Source organism: Meles meles, chromosome 13 (genome assembly GCF_922984935.1).
Source record: "Meles meles chromosome 13, mMelMel3.1 paternal haplotype, whole genome shotgun sequence".
NCBI classification, from domain to species: Eukaryota; Metazoa; Chordata; class Mammalia; order Carnivora; family Mustelidae; genus Meles; species Meles meles.
The window spans coordinates 22,163,280-22,183,021 of record NC_060078.1 but is presented as its reverse complement, the minus strand read 5'-3'; the positions used below and the strand labels follow the sequence as shown (position 1 = coordinate 22,183,021).

The 19,742-nt window shown below is 42.4% G+C and overlaps 1 protein-coding gene across 5 annotated transcripts in view; it reads left to right on the top strand.

Annotated features, from left to right (window-relative positions):
• The window catches only part of ANK3 (ankyrin 3), a 687,858-nt gene that overhangs the window by 581,756 nt on the left and 86,360 nt on the right, over positions 1-19,742 (top strand). For 4 of the 5 annotated variants that reach the window (XM_046026934.1, XM_046026935.1, XM_046026933.1 and 1 more), the window contains 2 exons: positions 3,235-3,358; positions 8,429-8,531. In XM_046026934.1, coding sequence (XP_045882890.1) covers positions 3,235-3,358; positions 8,429-8,531 — 227 coding nt within the window. Of the gene's footprint in view, positions 1-950; positions 1,965-3,234; positions 3,359-8,428; positions 8,532-19,742 lie in introns of those variants that run through there. The other variant, XM_046026936.1, reaches the window with a different exon arrangement.

The following is a 19,742-nucleotide window of genomic DNA, read 5'->3' as shown; positions in this document are numbered from 1 at the left end:
GGGAAGCCCACATGAAGAACCACTAACTTGAGATGGTGAGTCCAGGATGGGAGGAATTTTCGTGTCAAAGTTTGGAGAGATTACACAGGTGAAGAAGAGGGATAAAGGTCCCATCAAGAGTGCACCCTATGTAATGGTTCAAAGTCTAAAGAGTTTCTGGAATTCTGGGGACTGACATAATCCCGTATAACAGAAGGACAGCAGATGTGCAGGACTGTGCAGTTGTGCAGACTGGCCAGAGAAAGGCCAACTGATAAGTCAAGAGGAAGGAGCAGCAGTCATTGAATAAGGCTTTGCTAAGCAGTTTGCAGTGTAAGGGCAGATGTGGAAAACAGATTAATGTTTAGTCATTTTATCCATTTGAACCACGACTTCCCCTTCCCTTCTTTACAAAGTTGGGAATTATTCTTTTGCTTGGGAATATTTTTCAATACATACTGGGCATTATAAACGGCTTCCCTTCTATTCCTGCATATGTACCATGTTGATTACAGTCAGGCTGCTCCAATTAAAGCCCTGGGTCTCCTATCATCGTACTATTCGATGAGTCGTGCTTTCATTGATCCAGGAGAAGCAAATGTGTTCCCCACTTCGGGGTTCTACAATGAAGATTTCGAGGAGATAGACACACCCACGGAAAAGTGCTGGAAACCACTGACTTCAGCAAGATGGTTCAGAGCCCTGTACTTAGTATCTGGCGTAACTTTCCAGCTCTTCTGAGAAACGAGCCATTGACATTGCCTCTCGAGCGTGCCCAGATGGAGGATGCAGAAGTCCTGCTAGTTTTCTCCTCCCCTGCCAACACAAACAGGGTGGAGCAGCTCCAAAGGGAGGCCAGGAGTCCCGGAGAGAGGGAAACAACGGACCAGAGCAAAGTGACAGAAGCACCTCCTCTGGGCTGCGTCCTGCCCTTTGCAGCAAAATCCCCTTCGCCTCCACTTGGGCGCTCTCTGCAGAGCCACCTCAAGGAGGGAGAACCAGTGAGCTCCTGTGAGGGTGGGGAAGAGCCGAAAGAACTTGTGCCAGAAAGTGGAGCAGACATCCACTTGCTTTTTCCAGCCCGTCTCACTTCTGCTCCTCTCTTCCAACTCTTGATAAAAAGCAGTGGGGATTTGCGTGTCCTCCAGCGCTGCTTCCAGAGATTCGGGAATCCCTGCGACTCCCCTCGGCCCCACACTTTCAGCACCTCGGCTCAAGGGCAGGCCCTCCCTCCGGCTCCTTGTTCCCCCTCCTTCCACCTGACAGGGACCATAAATAACCAGGGCTCCTGGTGTTCCCAGCCGAGAACAAAGTTGAAAGTTTGCCTGGAGCTCCCTGCCACTCCCCGCCAGGGCCAACTTCTTTGTTTTCTTCTGTTTTTCCTCTACCTGGGTTGGCCGTTTCTTCATTCATGCTGGAGAAGAGTCACCTCGTAACTGAGCGCAGCACCCCGCTCCCTGGCTCTCCCTGGATGTAAGGCTGCCTCGGTTCCCCGGTGAGGCACCGGCCATTGGTATCAAATTACCGAAAGTCTACACTGGAGCAGTCCTCATATTTACATACAAATAACTCAGGGGCTTGCATTTATGTCACCATTCGGTCCTGCTAGAGGCTTGCCAGCGGAGTTTTTGGTCCAATCAGAAAGAGCTTTAAAAGGATGTCTGCAGAGTGATCGAAAGGGTCTTCTCAATTAAGGGTAGGCAGCTTTTGCTCTTTTTTCGTGTATTTTTTTTTTCTGATTTGGAATATCGAAAATCTCTGAACTCTGACAAGTTAGAGAAAAGATGTGCCCTTCTTCAACTGCCTACGAGGAGAAGAAGATGCTGAGCAGACCCCAGCGGCGGTGAAGACGGTGAATACAGCCCAGGGGTCGGTTTGTTTGGGCTGATTCCGAGGTACACTCTAAATCACTGCTTAAGGAATTCCTGGAAACATCAGGAAAACATTTGATCTGCCCCGCCTTGTGGAAATGGCTTTACCACAGAGTAAGCTCTTTCTTTAAGTCGTGCTTGGTGTGTGCTGTTTTTGTTTCGTATGCAGTGGTTGTGCAAATAGCCCAGCTGTGAGTAGTTACTTAAAATAATCTCTCTGGGTCCTGGGTAGTAGTAGAAAGCAGATCTGTTTCTTTTTTATATTTGCAAAAACAGTAGTTGACAGTGTATTTTTAGACTTGATTGGTAGTTTAAAAGCTAAGCTCTTGCGGTTTCCTGGGTTTAAATGAATGGAAATTATAAACGGTACTGAATGAAGGAATTGGAAAATAGAGCTGGAACAGATGAATCACTTACCTTTGAGAAAACATAACGTGCACACTTTTGAAATTTCTTGTGTCCGGCAAGGGTAAGGAGAGTCATAAAAAGGAAATAGGTTTGCCTGCTTTGCAGAACGAACTTTTCCACGGACTGTGCTACGTTTTGAAAAGGATGGGAACCGTCCCAGAGGGCAAAAGGCATTTGAAAAACCTGCTCTGTCACTCTTGGAATGTGGTTTTTCCGTGAGGTCATGTTATGCATGTGCAGCTAGTAAAAGTTTTACAGAATTAACTCTTTGTACTGGTGAGCCAAGAGCACTTTATACAGTCCTTCCTTCAAACTGCTGGTCTCTGCATTTGGTCTCTACAGAAGGTAGCGCTCCTCCCCAAGCAGCGTTTCAGTCCTTGGGGCAGCTGGACCGAGCTGTTTATGTGATAGGTATAGAAACAGTTCAAAATTGATGTGTTTCAAAGGTTCTCTAGTGAAGAAGTAATAGTTCAGATTAAATGACTTGCTGGTTTCTTACAGAAGCCCCAAACTGAAATCCTGTGTGTGAGAAGACCATTAAAAAAAAAAAAGGTCCCCTCCCTTCCCAGGTATAATTTCTGGAGTAGTCATGGCGAGGTGGTTCTTATTTTGCAATCCACGTCCATTCGGACAAGCTGCCCTCCTCGTGGTGAGGCGTGGGAAGCCCATTGACAAAAAAAAGTTCCACTTTTCTCGTCAGCCAGGGCTTGAGGGTGAGAAGGAGTTCGGGGAAAGTTTTAAAAGTGGTGCTTAACGCCAGGAGCCCTTTCGCTACTTACATTCATTCTTGAAATTATGAACTAACCTCACCTCTGTTTTTTCCTTAAGCGGCAGTAACACGTATTACCCAGGGGGTAGGGGAAAGTGAGTGAGAAACCTGGGTGGTTTGCGGATGACCAAAAGAGTGGTTTTCTCCACAACAGACCTGTTTTCGAAAGGGAAGCTTCTGATTCTGGCTTGTTTTGTCCATCGGCAGGTGAAGATGCCATGACAGGGGACACGGACAAGTATCTCGGGCCGCAGGACCTGAAGGAGCTGGGCGACGACTCTCTCCCCGCCGAGGGCTACATGGGCTTTAGTCTTGGGGCCCGTTCTGCCAGGTATTTTATCGTTGCCGTTTTTCACAGTTTATTTAATCCAACCATGATTTGTCATCAACCAAAGTCATTTTCATGTTTCACATGACCCTCCGGTGTCCTCTTTGGATGAGGGTGTGAATTTGGTAGAGTAGAATGTTCTCAACGCCAGTGTCCGTGCTCTGCCATCTTCTTTCGTGGTTTTTCAGTCCTTGATTTTCTGTGATTGAACATGTCACGTGTTGGTTTGTTCCCAGCTTGCTGTCTGCCATGCTTCAAGCGTGATAGTAGAAGGCCCACTGACGGAACTGGGAGAGCCTGTGTGGTCTCCGTGTTTCAAAATTCAGTCATGATTGAGACTGAGAAAGAGAGCATTCTTGAAAAAAAAATTACGTATAGTTTATTAGAATTGTCTACCAAGTGTTTGGGTATCTCTTCTAAAACTATGCCATTACTTTGTTTACAAAGAGATGCACCAAGAATGTTACCAGACTTACTTCAAGTCACGGACAGGAATGGGAGCAAATTTAATCCTTAAAACTGAAGTGTAAAAAACTTTTGCATGTGAAAAACCTTGGCTCATACTTACCTGACGCTGATTGAAAGAAACAGGACCTTGTCCAGAATTTGGGGACTTGTTTTCCCTGGTTGGTTTAACAGCATGTTTGCTGACAGTCAAGTTATTTTAAAGCTAATAATTAAACTTTCTAAGCCAGAACCCTGAGGACATTTTCCTATAGTTTAAGGCTCTCTTGTAAAAAGTTTCATTGTCTAATAGTAAATGGCACTTCCCACAAAGTAAAGCCTGGGAGTTTATTCTCAGTGTTGCTGATGTGGCCAGTTCAGATACTGAACTGACTTACCTTCCAGTTAGTCTTTTTATTAGTGGAATTTGGAACGACATGTAACTCCATAGAGTTTTTGTTTGATAAATTTATAAAAGTCCTTAAAAGCTTCTTGTAGCAGGTATCATTAATAAGGGGAAAATAACTTTTTAAAAATACCTAGTGTCTCAGGTAAGCACACAGAGCCACAAGCTACAACTGAAAATAGCCAGAATCTCAAAGGATCTCAAGAGAAAATTCTATTTCGAGGCTTAATAGGTTTTACGATCCAATAACTAGCTGGTTCTCTTCCTCAGATAATATGTAAAAGCTACATTTTATGAACCAATCATTTGTATATAGAAAATTGTAGAAGCCGACATCCAGTGAGAGATGAAACCAGTATATATTTTTTCATAATTTTTCTCAAGACAGTTCTAAGGCTTCCACACTTCTGGTCTTGATTGCACCATTATGATTTGTTGCTACTATATGTAACTCATTTTTTTACATTGGCAACTCATGTTATGCTCAGAGGCAAATCTGCAAAAAAAATCTGTAAAACCAATTTATTTTTTTAAGTATTTTAGAGTATTACCAAATATAATATTCTGAGTGTAACATTTAAAAGGAATACATTCAATGTGTAATTCATTCAACCATAACATTTTTTTCTTTCTTCCCTGTCTGATTTTTTTGCTTTCCACTTCTCCTGTGTTTTTCTAAAAATACTTTAAATTAGTCCCAAGATCAGGTAAGAAGATATGTCCCTTTTACGGTGTTTTTCTGCCCTTCCATGACTCATTCTCATTTTTATTTTCCTTAGCATTGTGCTGTGCTGTGCTATGCTGCGATGTGCTTTTTTCTTTTTTTTCCTGCTCAGTGTTAGAAAATCACTTTTGTAATTCTGAGAAACTTAGCAAGTAACTGAATGTATGACAAGAGGTGTGACTAATGCAAAATTGACTCCTTAAGGAACTTCTTCTATTTAACAAAGTTTGAATAGTGCATGAAGTAACTAGAAAACTTTGATTGGGTTTGAAGAAAAAGTCTTGATTTGAAAAGCAGTCTGTTTGCTGGTGACTGTTTTATCTGACTTTGTGCTAGGTACGTTAGTATGATTTTAGACTTCTGAGGCATGTGTTTTTCTAACACTTCCTGTATTTAACACTTAGGGTATAGCGATGGCTACAAATAATATAGTTGACCTTAGTTATAAACAATTTAATGCTTTCCAGATCCCCATGCAAATAATATCTAGTTTTAGTAGCTGAAAGGGCTCCGATGTATTAAGGATTCAGAGCAAAGTTTGATGGACATAATGAGCTCCATCTGTCTAATGTAACTTGGTTGGGAATAGTAAAGAACTTAGACACTATATAAAATGAAGACATCTTTAGGCTTTTCCATTGACAGCACCCAGTCTCTAGGCTCTGTTCTTCAGTTGGAGCTCATACAGAAGTTAAAGAGGATATTTTAAAAATATTAACACATTTTAGATATATTTAAAAACTGAAGTTAAAATGAATAGGTAATAAATTTTTTAAACATTTAAGTGTTTGTTCCATATACTATATAAATATATATATATACTATATATATATATATATATATATAAATTGGCCCTTACCGACAAGCAGTGTTAGCATACGCAATTTCTAGAAATGAATGTGCAGTGCAGAGAGTGGGGCTTCCCAGTGCCTCATCATGGGGGCAAATGGAGCCTTGCCATGAGTGCTAGAAGTTACACTGATGATGTGGCCCCTAGCCACAAAAGACTATTTAATGAAAATTAGTAAAAATTAAATAAAATTCAGTTCAATTCTTCAGTCACACTAGCCACACCTGTCTTGGGTGGTGCAGGTAAAACGTGCCCATCAGTGCCAAAGATTCCGTTGGACTGTGTTGAGTTAGAGAGTAGAAAGACAGTATCTGCTTCTAGGAAATTTATATTGTATTTGAGAGAAGGGAAGAGGCTAGAAACAGGAGTAACAGGGGAAAAAATGTTTGCCACTGAAGCAGGAAAAAAAAAAATGAAGTTATGTGTTGTGTGACTGGGCCTGGAAGGCCCGCCCATGCAAGTGGCTAGGCCCGTGGCTTACTAGGTAACTCTGTGCAGAAATAAGACTTCGTTCTTTCTGGGTTTGTTCTTGCTTCTCTGTCCAGTCTCTAATATTTGTGTCTTACCTCTAAGAGTCAGTATATATTTGCTGAATACAGTAGAGAATGGTGGTTATTTTGAGGTTAAAGATCCCCTCGAGATTCTGGTGGAAGGCCAGGCTCTAATCCGAGAAGAATGCATCTACTCATTTATTTGTGTAGACCCTTAGAATTATTCCTGTCAATCAGGGGCCTCTGTATCTTGATATAAAAATACCCACCTTGGGTAATCTTTAGTAGTGAGCAGGGAGAAAAGAAGTCATTTTGTGCAAAGCAAGGAGGCATTTCTTATGTACCTCTTTGCTCTTTTCCCTTCACACACATACAAGGCAAGACCAAGGTCTCATTCTATTGGTAAAGATTCAAGCAGCCACATTTAGATCCAGACATGGGCAGTGATCGTGGCAACTTCCCACCGTCCTTGTCCTCCATATAAGTAAGGATGCCACTGAAATGAAAGGGGCTGTCTACCTCCCATGGTAGTTGTGGGATCCTGCATTGTGGGGACTGCAGCTAAGCGGTTTCCTGTTCTGAAGCTCTGTCCCAAAGAGAGCAGGGCAGGAAGTATCAGACCTCGTTCAAAATAAGAGGTGATGCTAGGTTACCTTATGACAGCCTATCATGATAGGTCAGATAGGGAGGCGAGACAGAGATGACCTCTGAGCAGCTTCTCATAAACCTGTCCTCTGTTTCCGGAGGATTAATCCCAAGGTGTTTTGCCAAGGCTCAGATTAGGGGCAATCCCAGTCAGCCTGCATGTCCTATGTACCTACATGTGCCGGCTTTCAAGCATCCCTTTTACTCTATTGTTGTGGGTTTTTTTTTTAAGTTGATGTAATTGACATAGAACATGTTAGTTTCAGGTATACAAAATAATGATCGCCACGATAAGGCACGTTAACATCCATCACCACCATAATTACAAATTTTTTTTTCTTGTGATGAGAACTTTTGAGATCTACTTTCTTATCAGCGTTTAAATACTCAGTATAATATTATTAGCTAAGTCCCCATATGTATACTGCATCCCCAGGACTGACTTATTTTATAACTGGAAGTTCATACCTTTGGACGATCTTGGCCCACTTCTCCTGCCCTGCCACCCCCTCCCCCAACCCTCTGCTGGTTCTTAGTTTCAAGGTCAGTGTGTGAGTGGCATTTCAGGACATTGGGGGTCTTACACTCTGGGAAACTCAGGGACTGTCTGAGGATTTAAGAGACGCTTGAGAGGGGTGCCTGGGTGGCTCAGTGGGTTAAGCCACTGTCTTCGGCTCAGGTCATGATCTCAGGGTCCTGGGATCGAGTCCCACATTGGGCTCTCTGCTCAGCAGGGAGCCTACTTTCCTATTTCTCTCTCTCTCTCTCTGCCTGCCTCTCTGTCTACTTGTGATCTCTCTGTCAAATAAATAAATAAATAAAATCTTTAAAAAAAAAAAAAAGAGAGGCTTGAGAGAAGAACAGTGTACGGCACAAGGAAGGAAGGAGGAGAGCAAGGAAAGACTAAGTAACCATAAATGAAATTTGAATTTTTCAAGGCCAGAAAGATGGCAAAGATCATGTAAGGTCTATTTGTCACACTACCTTTTTTATGTTTTCCATGAGTCCAGCTGAAAACCAGAGCTCTTACTAGGTTAAACCCATATCTGGTTTCCAGAGACTTATGAACAGACCCATTTGCCGCAGACAGAATCCCATTCAATAGTGCAAGGTAAACAGATATGGACCAGAGATAAAGGAGACTCTAACATGTGGTCTTAACCATAGAAAAATCTCTCAAATTATCAGATTATCAAGAGGCATCCGGTTCTTCTCAATTGCCGTGTTGGTTCACCTGTCATAGTGAGACATCTAAAGTGTTCATGCATTTCATATTCCCACAGATTTAACACCATTTGGTCTAATTTTAAACAAAATCTGATCATGAGATTGTCCAAGCTAAAGAGATTTCCTCAAATATAAGGGATTTTATTTTCGGTGATGTCTTTTCAAGAACAACTTCTGTTGATATTTTTAGCCATCTTGCCTGTTTTCATAGTTGCATGCATTAATTTTATTTTATTCATCTCATCATCATCCACCACTCTTGAATGGTTAACTGTAAATACAACAGCCTCCGCTCCTTCAGTTCGGATAGGTCGTACACCTTGAACAGAAGCTCCTACGCACGGGACAGCATGATGATTGAAGAGCTCCTCGTACCGTCCAAAGAGCAGGTACGTGCTCTCCTTCAAATATTCTTGGATTGTTGAACTTCCGTGGCTATGATTGAGTCGAGCTCTTTGTCCTGTGACAAAAACAGCATTTCTACACGTTTGACTTTGCATTCATAAATCGACCTGTACTGCCAGGGACAAAGGAAAAAATCATTTGTTAAAAAAGGGGAAAAAAAGGAAAAAAAAAAAGAAAATATATCAATTGCGCCATATACAGAAATAGCCTCCTCATCTTCAGGGTTATCCCTAACAGGCCACAGAGAGGAACTCGAAGTCCTATAAAGACATGGGTCACTTTCTCACTTCGAGGTCAAATCTATTTCAATTTTTTTAAAGAGTTAATAATAATTGGTAGTTGAAGTTGCTGACATCACCCACATGGGTGTCTTATTTTCTTGAACATACTGGGTGCATGTTGGAATTTGCTAGAATTGTTTTTAGCATGTGATTAAAGATGAGATTGGTCAGGTTTTTGATCCCTTAGCATCAAAGCTGCCTGTGATGGGCCTTCCCGAGACGTGACGGTATTTTGTTTTCTACCAGAACCTCTGCTGGTGCTCATGCCGTTTCTGCTTTTCAGGAATTGTGGCTGAAAAGATACTGGTTTAATGCAGGAAGTTCCAGCAACATAGTCCTGCCGCCTGTGGGCTCGGGGTGGTTCATTCTTCTAGATACACACAGCACCTCGTTTAAATGCGCACAGTCAGCAGCTAACAATGGATGAAACTGCCTAGGCCATAAAACTAATTTCGAAGGTGGCTTACCATATTTAACCAATGTCAATAATTGGAGAAATTCTGCTAGACGTACCTATTCACTGAACAATGCGGGTACAGCGGATCAGACGAACAGGTGATAGGAACAGTGTCGCCGAGGTAGAGGTTGAAGAAGCTGGTAGTCAGATTTTTGGGGACTCCTCTGTGTTTAGAGATGCTGACTTCCAGACGTACAGATATACATTGTATTTCACAAGAACCTGCAATAAATATTTTACTACTTTGCACTCTCTAGAACATTCTTTGCAAGCAGATTTTACAGAGGTGAATACAGTGGCTGTTCAGTGTTTGGTCAGACATAAGCACCCTTTGTAGAATAATGATTGGTGCGATAGCATGTCATGGTTTAAGGGGGGGTTAGCACTACAGAAAGCACTTGTGTCCACTAGTGAAGCTAAGCGTTTGGGTCTAAGGTGTTGCCCAGGTATTGGTTGAGGTTTTCTGAGGAGCTGTCCCTGGTTGGCTGTGTTGGTTTTATTGGTTGGTTGGCTGTGGTCATTATCCTGGTCAGGTAATCCTGATCTCTTCAGGTTCCCAATTAAAATGAGATATTGGTGGCTATAATGAAGACACAAGTGTAGACATACCTGTCATTCTCCAGGACAAAGGAAACCCCACAAAACTTACAAAACCACCGGTGGTAGGAGCTTCCTTGGGCATTAGTAACACTTGAGTCATCTATAAAACGTGTGTCTGGTTCTAGAATGGGGTCTCAAATGCTTGACTGAACCTAATTATGGTTTATATTTCTGGATGTATATTTACTTTGGGACATGGGTCTGAAATTGGGACCACCACCAGCATCGGCACCATGACCTCACCATCACTGCCACTCCCATGGCCATTGTTACACTACCTTTCAATTTCTGCCTGTCAGCCTAAAAAATATAAGTGTTTTCCATGCCGCAAGGCTGCAACAGTCTTCTGAGGGTTCTCACACCATTACCTGTTAGCTACTGCCAAGACCCGCTTACTCGGGTGGGCTGGAAGGGGCAGCTTTAATCAGAATGAATGATTTCTGAAAAGAAAGAAAGAATAAAGAGAACTTCAAAGGTAAAACTGATGTCCTCTAGTTGAGTTTGTTGCTGCTTAAATTCAAAAAGCACCTCTGTGGCCATCACAGATATCTCTGGAGAGTAGTCAGGGGAAAGAAGAGCTTAGGACATCTCGAAACCTTTACAAATAAATCTTTAAGTTGATAACTGCAGAGGTGGGAAGTTGCTTTCTTCAGGGGCCACAGGGAATCACATGGTCTGATAGGTGTTCCATGTAGAACTAGCATGTTTAATGAACACAGTTATTCATGGGCACATAACTTCATGATAAATTCACTGGAGATTTGAAAAAAGATGTATGAATGACATAAAGACATTTTAGGGAAAATTGAGGATGCTTGAACACATACTGGCTATATTGTTAGGAAAGTACTGTTAGTTCTGTTAACAGTGACAACATTATTAAAGCTATATAGGGGAATATCTCCATTCCAGGGGGTAGGCACGTGGCAGTTTTCAGCAATGAAGTAATCATTAAGTCAGCTGCTTCTTTTCAAATGAGCCAAAAGACGTTATGTGTGTGTGTGGAGAGAGCTCGTGCGAGCGTAAATATGGCAAAATGTTAATTTTTTAGAAAGATTTTAGGTATTTATTGGAGAGAGAGTGCATGTACACCAGCATGGGGGAGGGGAGAAGTAGAGTCCCCACTGAGAAGAGAGCCCAGTGTGGGATTTGGTCCCAGGACCCCAAGATCATGACCCGAGCCGAAGGCAGACGCTCAACCAACTGAGCCACCCAGATGCCACGAAATGTTAATGTTGAATCTAGGTGAAGTATTATATGGGTTATTTCTTATAAAGTTTTTTCAACGTCTTTATTTGTTTGAACTCCTTCAAAATAAAAACTTGGAAGAAAGGGGAAGATAAACTGCTAAAGAGGTGTGTTGACTTCTTTAGTCTCTAGTGTCTCATTTATTACAGAAGAGGGAAGAGACTAATTCCTCACAGGGAGGCTTGATGAGAGAAGGGTCCAGTTACACTATGCAAGACGAATGAGGAGCATTTTCTTGAGAAGTATGCTTCATGTAAAGCACAGACTTTATTAAGTGGCAGATTAGAATTAAGTGGCAAACATTAGTTTATATCCATCATGCCTCTAAATCTGTATTTATACACTTCAAATCAGAGTTCCTCCACAGTATTGATTTTGTCTGAAAGCATGCAAGAAGCCTTAAAATATTTAGAATTCTTAAGGCAGTGATACATGACTTATCAGATTTAAAACTGCCCTCTCATCCCCCAGTTAAAGTTGCATTGACACATAAAGGTGGAAAATGAATAAAAATGAACTCTCCACATGCTGGTCGTTTTCAACAAGCAGAGACTTCACCAATACAAAGCATAATTAGTTGCCTCTTTATTACTGTGCCGCCAATGAAGCAGTTTGCACGTTAACCACAGTTAAAGTGCAGCTAACGCTCGGGATAATTCCCAAGATCCTGTGTTGTTGAAGGCAGGTGTGGAGGCTGGGAAGGGAGTTGGGAGAAGTGAGCCCATCCTCTTGCCCTGCGGAGCCTTAATCATGATCAGTCTGTAAACCACTTAATCCCCCCCTTGGATAATCAAGAGTGGACTCTTTTTACTGTGATACTAGGTTATCCATGAACTCCCTATACTTTTGCCTTCCCTTTACCTTGTAATCAAGAGTCACCTGTAGCTATGCCTCTGAAAATATATATGTAAGTCAGTCATGCCTTGCATTTGTCAGGTTTTATTATTTAAAGCAATGACTAAAACACTATTGCTCCCAGCATGATTTCACTCATAGGCAGAATTTAAGAAACAAAACAAAAGAAAAGAAAGAGACAAATCAAGAAACAGACTCTTGGTTATAGAGAACAAACAGATGGTTATCAGAGGGGAGGCGGGCGGGGGATGGGTGAATCAGAGATTAAGGAGTGAGCTCTCGGGTGATGAACACTGGGTTACGTGTGCCAGTATTGAATCATTATATCATACACCTGAAACTCATAAGGCTCTATTTTGAGTAACTGGAATTAGAATAAAAACTTAAAAATAAACAAACACAATTGCCCAGTGACTGGGCGGCCTAGGCGTAGAATTTTTTAATGCACCCAGAACTGAAAACTCCTGATTCCTAGTGAGAATTCTTTTTTTTTTTAAATATTTTATTTATTTGACAGAGAAAAATCACAACTAGGCAGAGAGGCAGGCAGAGAGAGGAGGGAGCAGGCTCCCCGCGGAGCAGAGAGCCCGATACGGGGCTCGATCCTAGGACCCTGGGATCATGACCCAAGCTGAAGGCAGAGGCTTTAACCCACTGAGCCACTCAGGCGACCCCCTAGTGAGAATTCTTAACTGGGCGAAGGGATGTCTGGTTGGCACGTGCATTTCTTAAAGCTCCACAGGTGATTCTGGGATGCATCTCTGGCTAGGACTCACTGATTTAAAGCACTCTGGCTAGGATCTTTTCATATACCGATTATTCAACATTTAATGTATTTGTTTTATAAGCTCTGATTTGTGCGTGTCAGACTGTCTTTGGAACAAGATCTGTGCTTAGAAACATTCTTTTCCAAATAGAAGGTAACAAAGACAAGGGATGATTGCAACCTGAAACCGGCTTGTCTAGGATGAATATAATAGACTGGTTCTTTCATTTCTTCTGACATAATTCCTGAAAGCCACGTCTGGCATGGCTTATGTAATTGCTGTGCATGATCCACACCAGCCAGTCCTCGTGATCTAAATGGAATAACATTCAGGAGACACTGACTGTGTCAGGAGGTGTGGTGATGCGTATGGTGATAGTGATGAAAACAGTTCATGGAGCTCCTACTGTGTGTAAAACCGGTTCTAAGTGTTTTATCAGTATCAGCTCATTTACATTTCACAAAAACCCTTTGAGACCTTTAAGAAGATGAAGAAACTGAGGCACAGTCAGTTTAAGTATCTCACCCCAGGGAGTGCAGAGCCACGGGCCATGTGGTTCCAGGCTGCTTCCTCAGAAGCTGTCCATCTACATTGCCCTGTGTGGGAAAAGAGCCATCGGAGAGCTCTCACACTTCATACTCTGTCCTTTCAAACCTCACGCTTGTTAGTATTTTTAATATGGATGTGATACCATCTTTATCCTTTTTTAATTTTTTTAAAAGATTTTATTTATTTGAGAGTGAGAGAGCAGGGGGCAGGGGCAGAGGGAGAGGAAAAAGCAGACTCCCCAGCTGAGCAGGCAGTTCAGTTCAGGACTCGATCCCAGAACCCTGGGATCATGACCTGAGCCGAAAGCAGATGCTTAACCTACTGAGCCACCCAGGTGCCGCATTTTAATCTATTTTTTAGCATGAAAGATTATATTTAGAGTTGTGCTCTCTATTTTGCTTATGCCAAATTCTAATAATAAATTTCATATTTAATGTGACTTAAAAGGAACTGACAACTTACATTCATCAATAAGTTATGAAAATTATGGAGAAAATTATTATGCTAAAAGTCATGGCATGTAAGGCATCATCAAAGAAATGGAAATACTTGACCTTCACATAGATATGAGGTAGAAGGCACGATAGTGGTCTAAAATTGTTTTGCAGGCTAACCAATTAATTACACTTCCTTTGAATGACCCTACAAGTATTTGTAAGACCAAGGGCTGTATGTATACAGCAAGCAGAAACATTTAATTCAGTATGATTTCTGGTAGTTACCCAAAAATAAGAGAAGAACAGGAATCACTTAGGGACATGGGTTTGTTTTGCTTATGTACTTTCTTAGCTGGCAGACAGGATCTGATGGTCAAACCAGGACTCCTGTCCATTTCTCAATGTCGTTTAGAAGGGTCAGAAATCCCTTCCTCTCCTCCAATGATGGGCCTCAAACTTGGCCTTTCAGAGCATTCTTTTCCTGGGTTACAGTGTTTATTTTAGGTTAAAATGCAAAATCTAAGCCAGCCTAATGGACTCAGATTTGAGACTTTCTGTAGCCTGTTGGGGTTGCTAAGCTCTAAGGATGATGTCAGCCCGAAGCTGCTAGGGATAGAGCATGAAAACGAGATTCCTACCATGAGCCATGTCTGGATTCAGTCATGCCCGAAGTTGGTCTCTCCCAGACTTTCTTGCAATATAAACTGGTGAATTGATCTCAGTCAATTCAATCACACTGGGAGGTGGGGGGAAGTGTCTTAAGCCAGTTTAATTGGGGTTTGGGTCCTCATTAACATGCTTATCTTGGTGGTGGTCAAACCTGACATGAACAACCGCCTATCAAGGGCAACACAAAGTCTTCTAGCATCTTAAAGTTCCGTTCAGTCTTGAGATTCTGTTTTATGCTTTCTCTCTAGATCTAAATAAATGTAATCTTAACAAAATAAGGAACGGAGCTATGGCTTAAGAGAATAGCTATAGGGGCGCCTGGGTGGCTCCGTGGGTTAAGCCTCTGCCTTTGGCTCAGGTCATGGTCTCAGGGTCCTGGGATCAAGCCCCTCATCCGGCTCTCTGCTCAGCAGGGAGCCTGCTTCCTCCCTCTCTCTGCCTGCCTCTCTGCCTATCTGTGATCTCTCTCTCAAATAAATAAATAAAATTTAAAAAAAGAATCTATAAATTTGGGTGTTCTAAGCAAAAACTTTTAGAAAACCATTCTTTGCTGATTGATTACTAAGCAGTGAGTGCCTTCCACTTCCTTTCAGTTCCATTGCTATAGGGGCAGTGCATCCATGGACACGAGAAAAGGGGCAGCTTTGAGGCCCTGTCCCTCTTTTAGGAGGCTTAGGAGGTTGCTTTCATTTTGCAGCCTTCCCCTCTCAGATCAGATTTGCCTACATGGTTTACATCTTGGGATGACTGGCAGGACTTCTAATACTGACCAGGTTAGAAGGTTTAACTAAAGTAGTATGGGAAGGGTTGCATTGGCTGTTTGAATGGGGTCATTCTGTCTTCACTGTTGGAGGCCTTATTCGAGCCTCCCCATACCTGGAGCCTACCCGGAGGCAGCCGTCATACTTTCCACCTTGTAACTCTCTCATTTATCTCATAGCCCAGGACTCCAGATCCTTTGGGTTAGATCGCCTTTTTTAGGCTAAGGATGACCTCATGTATGCTTAGTCGTATAAAGTGCTATGTACTGCTTGATGTATTAGCAAGTCATATGTAAATAGGAGGGTTCCTCAGGAGAAATTGCATGTCTGTCGCTTTAAGACCAAGGCCGTTTCCACTTATCTCAGTAATAGAAAATAAGAATGCCTAATCCCAAAGGCCGGTAACGCTCCTTTTTTCCTTCTGTGCCCCTCACTCCATCTCCTTCTGCAAGCTTCCCTTTCCCCACATCAGCAGATTAGCACTCCTGTTTCTTGTGGTGAAGGTAATTCTAAGGGTTCTCAGAAATGTGCCTGGTGGTAGAAGGTAGCCAGCCTGGGATGAAAGATTTGCTAGAGATAGTCCCCTAGAAGATAAACACCTTTGACTGGTGACATTTAATATGCTGCTTTTTCTGTTCAGAGTGCTTTGCCAGCATTACTCAGGTGATCCATTCAACACCTCTCACAGATTGGTCAGTAAGATTACACATTTTTTTTTTTTCAAGGCAGACGGGCTGGTGTTGCAACTTACTTAAGGTAGGACAGTTTAGATGTCTTGAGCTGGATGCTGTGTTAACAGCTTTCATGCTGACCTTGATTCACCTTCTTTTGTGGAAGTTGGTAGCTAAATTATTTTGAAATCAACCAGGTTTTAGAAATCCCAAAGAACTCCGCTTCTATGGTTTGCATTTTAGTCTCAAATAAATCTTAAGCATGATAATAGTTGACTTCAAGAAAAGAAATGCTTTTGGGGAAAAAAAAGACCTGCTTTAATCAGCCTTTAATTGTTATTTTCTGCTTAAATCAGGTTTTCTTTTGTGGAACCCATTTTTTCTAGTTGTACAACATGATGTTTTGATGGATGTATGTATTGTAAGATGGTTTCCATAATTAAGCTAATTAACATATCCATCACCTCCTATACTCACCATTTTTGTGTATATAGGAAGAACAGTTGAGATCTCTCTTAGCAAATTTCAAGAATATAATACGTTATTTTTTTAAGAAGATTTTATTTATTTATTTGATAGAGAGAGAGAGAGATCACAAGTAGGCAGAGAGGCAGGCAGAGAGAGAGAGGGAAGCAGGCTCCCTGCCGAGCAGAGAGCCCGATATGGGGCTCGATCCCAGGACCCTGAGATCATGACCTGAGCTGAAGACAGAGGCTTCACCCACTGAGCCACCCAGGTGCCCCATAATATGTTATTTTTAACTACAGTCCCCGTGCTGTACATTAGGTTTCCGGAACTTACTAATCTTGCAGCTGCAAGTTTGTGCCCTCTGGTCAAATGCCTCCACTTCCTCTACCCTCCAGCCTCTGGGAACCCCCATTCTATTGCCAGTTACTATGGATTAAACCTTTTTTTTTTTTTTCTAAGATGGAATCCGTTCCTTAAGAGAATATTTCCAACTAGTTGCACGACATGTCCAAACAGACCCCTAGCAGTTTGCCGGTTCACTCAGTGTCTGTGGATCACGACACTTGGAATACTGATTGTAGGCCCTGCCACAGCATTTTACTGATGGATCCTCTCACATCCTGCTTTCAGCTTCATTGCGGTCTCGGCACGACCGTTAGCACTTGCAGACAAAGAAGCTGGGGCAGAGAGCAGTATTTCATTTGCCCAGTGTCACTAAATAACAGAGCAGGGACTAGAATTTAGGTCCGGTGGCTACTTGACCAGTTCTGTGGCTGACCACTAGGCTGCCGCTCTAATACACCAAGCGTGGCCAACCTGGCAGAGCATGTTCACCATGGGAACAGTCGGTATTTACACAAGTATTTGTCACAGACCAAACCCCACCACTGTTGGTGAATCTAGTAGGCTGCTTCGTGCTGTCTGATAAGACGATGCTCTCCTAAAAACTCCATAGAGGGCTGTAATGTTCTATCAATTTAAGAGATTAATTATCTCCACTTATAAAATCTCTAGGTAAAGTTTAGGATTATTATAATCTGTGTTTCTGTTCGCATTACATTTTAGAATGTTCACTTTTTTTTTATGTTAGCCAACATATAATACGACATTAGTTTTTGATGTAATGTTCAACGATTCGTTAGTTGCATATAAACACCCAGGACTCATCACCACACATGCCCTCCTTAATACCCATCACCTGGCTACGCATCACCAGTCCCCCACCCCACCCCACTTCTGTAACCCTCAGTTTGTTTTCCGGAGTCCTGAATTTCTCACGCTTCGCCTCCCTCCCTGACTTCTTCCCATTCCGTTTTCCCTCCCTTCCCCTGTGGTCCTCCACACTGTTCCTCGAATTTTCAGATCACTTTCACAGTACTTAGGTCATTCCATCCTCACAGTGAATCGGGACAAGTAGTCTCATCTGCCGGTTACCCCCATGCAGCAGTGGAGGGTCATTGAGGTGTTTGACTTGTCCCTGTCTGGGCAGTGAAGTGCTATAGCCAAAGTCGAACTCAAGTCATGTACTCTTGGTCTAAGGGAATTGACACCCACATGGGTTCCCCTGTTCTGGTCATATGCAGTGTGTGGCCAAGGGGTAACGTTATCCTTGCAAGCCTTTCCTTTCATGGGCTCCTAGTCTCATGCCATCAGTTAACTGTTTTTCAAGTGAACTCTGTTTAGAATTTTTCAGATTAAATGCACTGGGTTTTTATGTGACCTGATAGTGTGAGGTCTACCTGGTGCCATTAACCATAACTCATCAGCGCTACCAGTTCATCTACAGGACTCCCTTCTGCTGGCTCCCAGGGACAGCAGAGCTGACAGAGGTGTCATCCAGTACTGGGGTTTGACAGTTGGCAGCCTGGAAAAGTATCTAATACTGAAGGGAACTGAGTGGTTCTTTCTTTTCCTTGCATATATACTTTCTGGGCCCGTGCCTCTTTTCTTCTGTGCTGGGACATTTATTTCCAGACCTGGGCATTTGGGTGTGTCGTCTTGTAAAGCCAGTGTGTACTTGCTCTTCTCTTTCTGCTGATGAATAGGGCTAGTGAGAAACTATTTTTGGAAAGTATTAAGCTCATGGAGACAGTGATATCATCATTAGTCAGGCTTTGGACTCTATTGAATAACACGCATTTTGATTCTAATAGGGTCCTTGACATCACTTCCAAGATGAAAAATAGTGTGCTTATTATTCATACCATTTTTGATGTGGGAGTAGAAGGTCTTATTAAGTCAGTGTGAATCTTTCCTTAACACAGTGTCCTACTAAAGCTGCCCAGTGCAGGGGGTTGATTTTGTGTCATCAAATTTTTGAAGTTTCTCTCCGAACTTCAGTTTCCTCATCTGTGAAATGGGTATCATATGACTCCTAGTGCCACTAGGTTCCGAGGACTCGGAGAATAAATGAATGTAAAGTTCTGGGACGGGGCTTGACCCTGAGCTGACACACAGTAAGTTTTGGTGTTGCTATTGTCAACATGGGAATTGAAGGATTTTCGAATCAATAAGTAAGTCCTACACATTTACAAGATGCATTTTTCTAATTGAATGGGCGCCACTGATTTGATGTAAGCGTTCTGTGTATCTAACTGTAAAAGGCCGGTGCTGGCTCTGGAACATTTTTGTTTTTACTGTGTTTTCCCCAAATTATCACATTCTACCAAATGAGCTAATATAAATGAAAGCCCTTTGAAAAGCAGAAATGACTACACATGTAAAGAAACATTAATATGATTCCATGCCAGCCCTGGCCTTGGTGCCAGATTTTTGGTGTACATTTGTATTTAATCTCCACAGCAACCAACCCTCAGTTTGCAAATGAGGAAACTAAGACTAAGAAAAGCTAAGAAATACCCTTTGGATCATGAAGCCAGGAAGCCATGTTGGAGCATCTCCAAAAGGGCTTTCAATAAAGAAAGATAAGGAAAGGTCAAAGGCAAAATATTTCCTTTATTCCTGCTGGAGGCCAGGTTGAGGGCTGGCTTAGTGTCTGAGGCAGGTAGGCGTGCTAACTGAACCCCTGAAACAGACACGTAGCCTCTCTGGTGGCCCACATTGCCAACGCTGGGGCAGGCATACCCTTCAAGGAAGTAAACTTCCTTTCTTGAGGGGCATGTGCGCTCTCTGGGACCAAGCTCAAGCCCAGGAGAGTGAACACTAGCTTTGAGCAGAGCCTTCCCAGCTACCTTTCCCAGATCTACCAACCAAATAAATCACTCCACCTCTCCAGGGCCCAAGTGAATGTAAAGGGATAGGAAGAGGCCCGTAGTTACACAACTGAGTTACCTTGCCAAAGTGGAAAACTCAGGAGAGGGAATGAAGTGTTCTCCATTAAGAAGTAGCAAAGGCAATTTTTAAATCTAAGTTTGCCGACTTTTTCCACTAAACCCTGGGAACACCCCTACTTGCTGTGGGAGACTTAAGAGC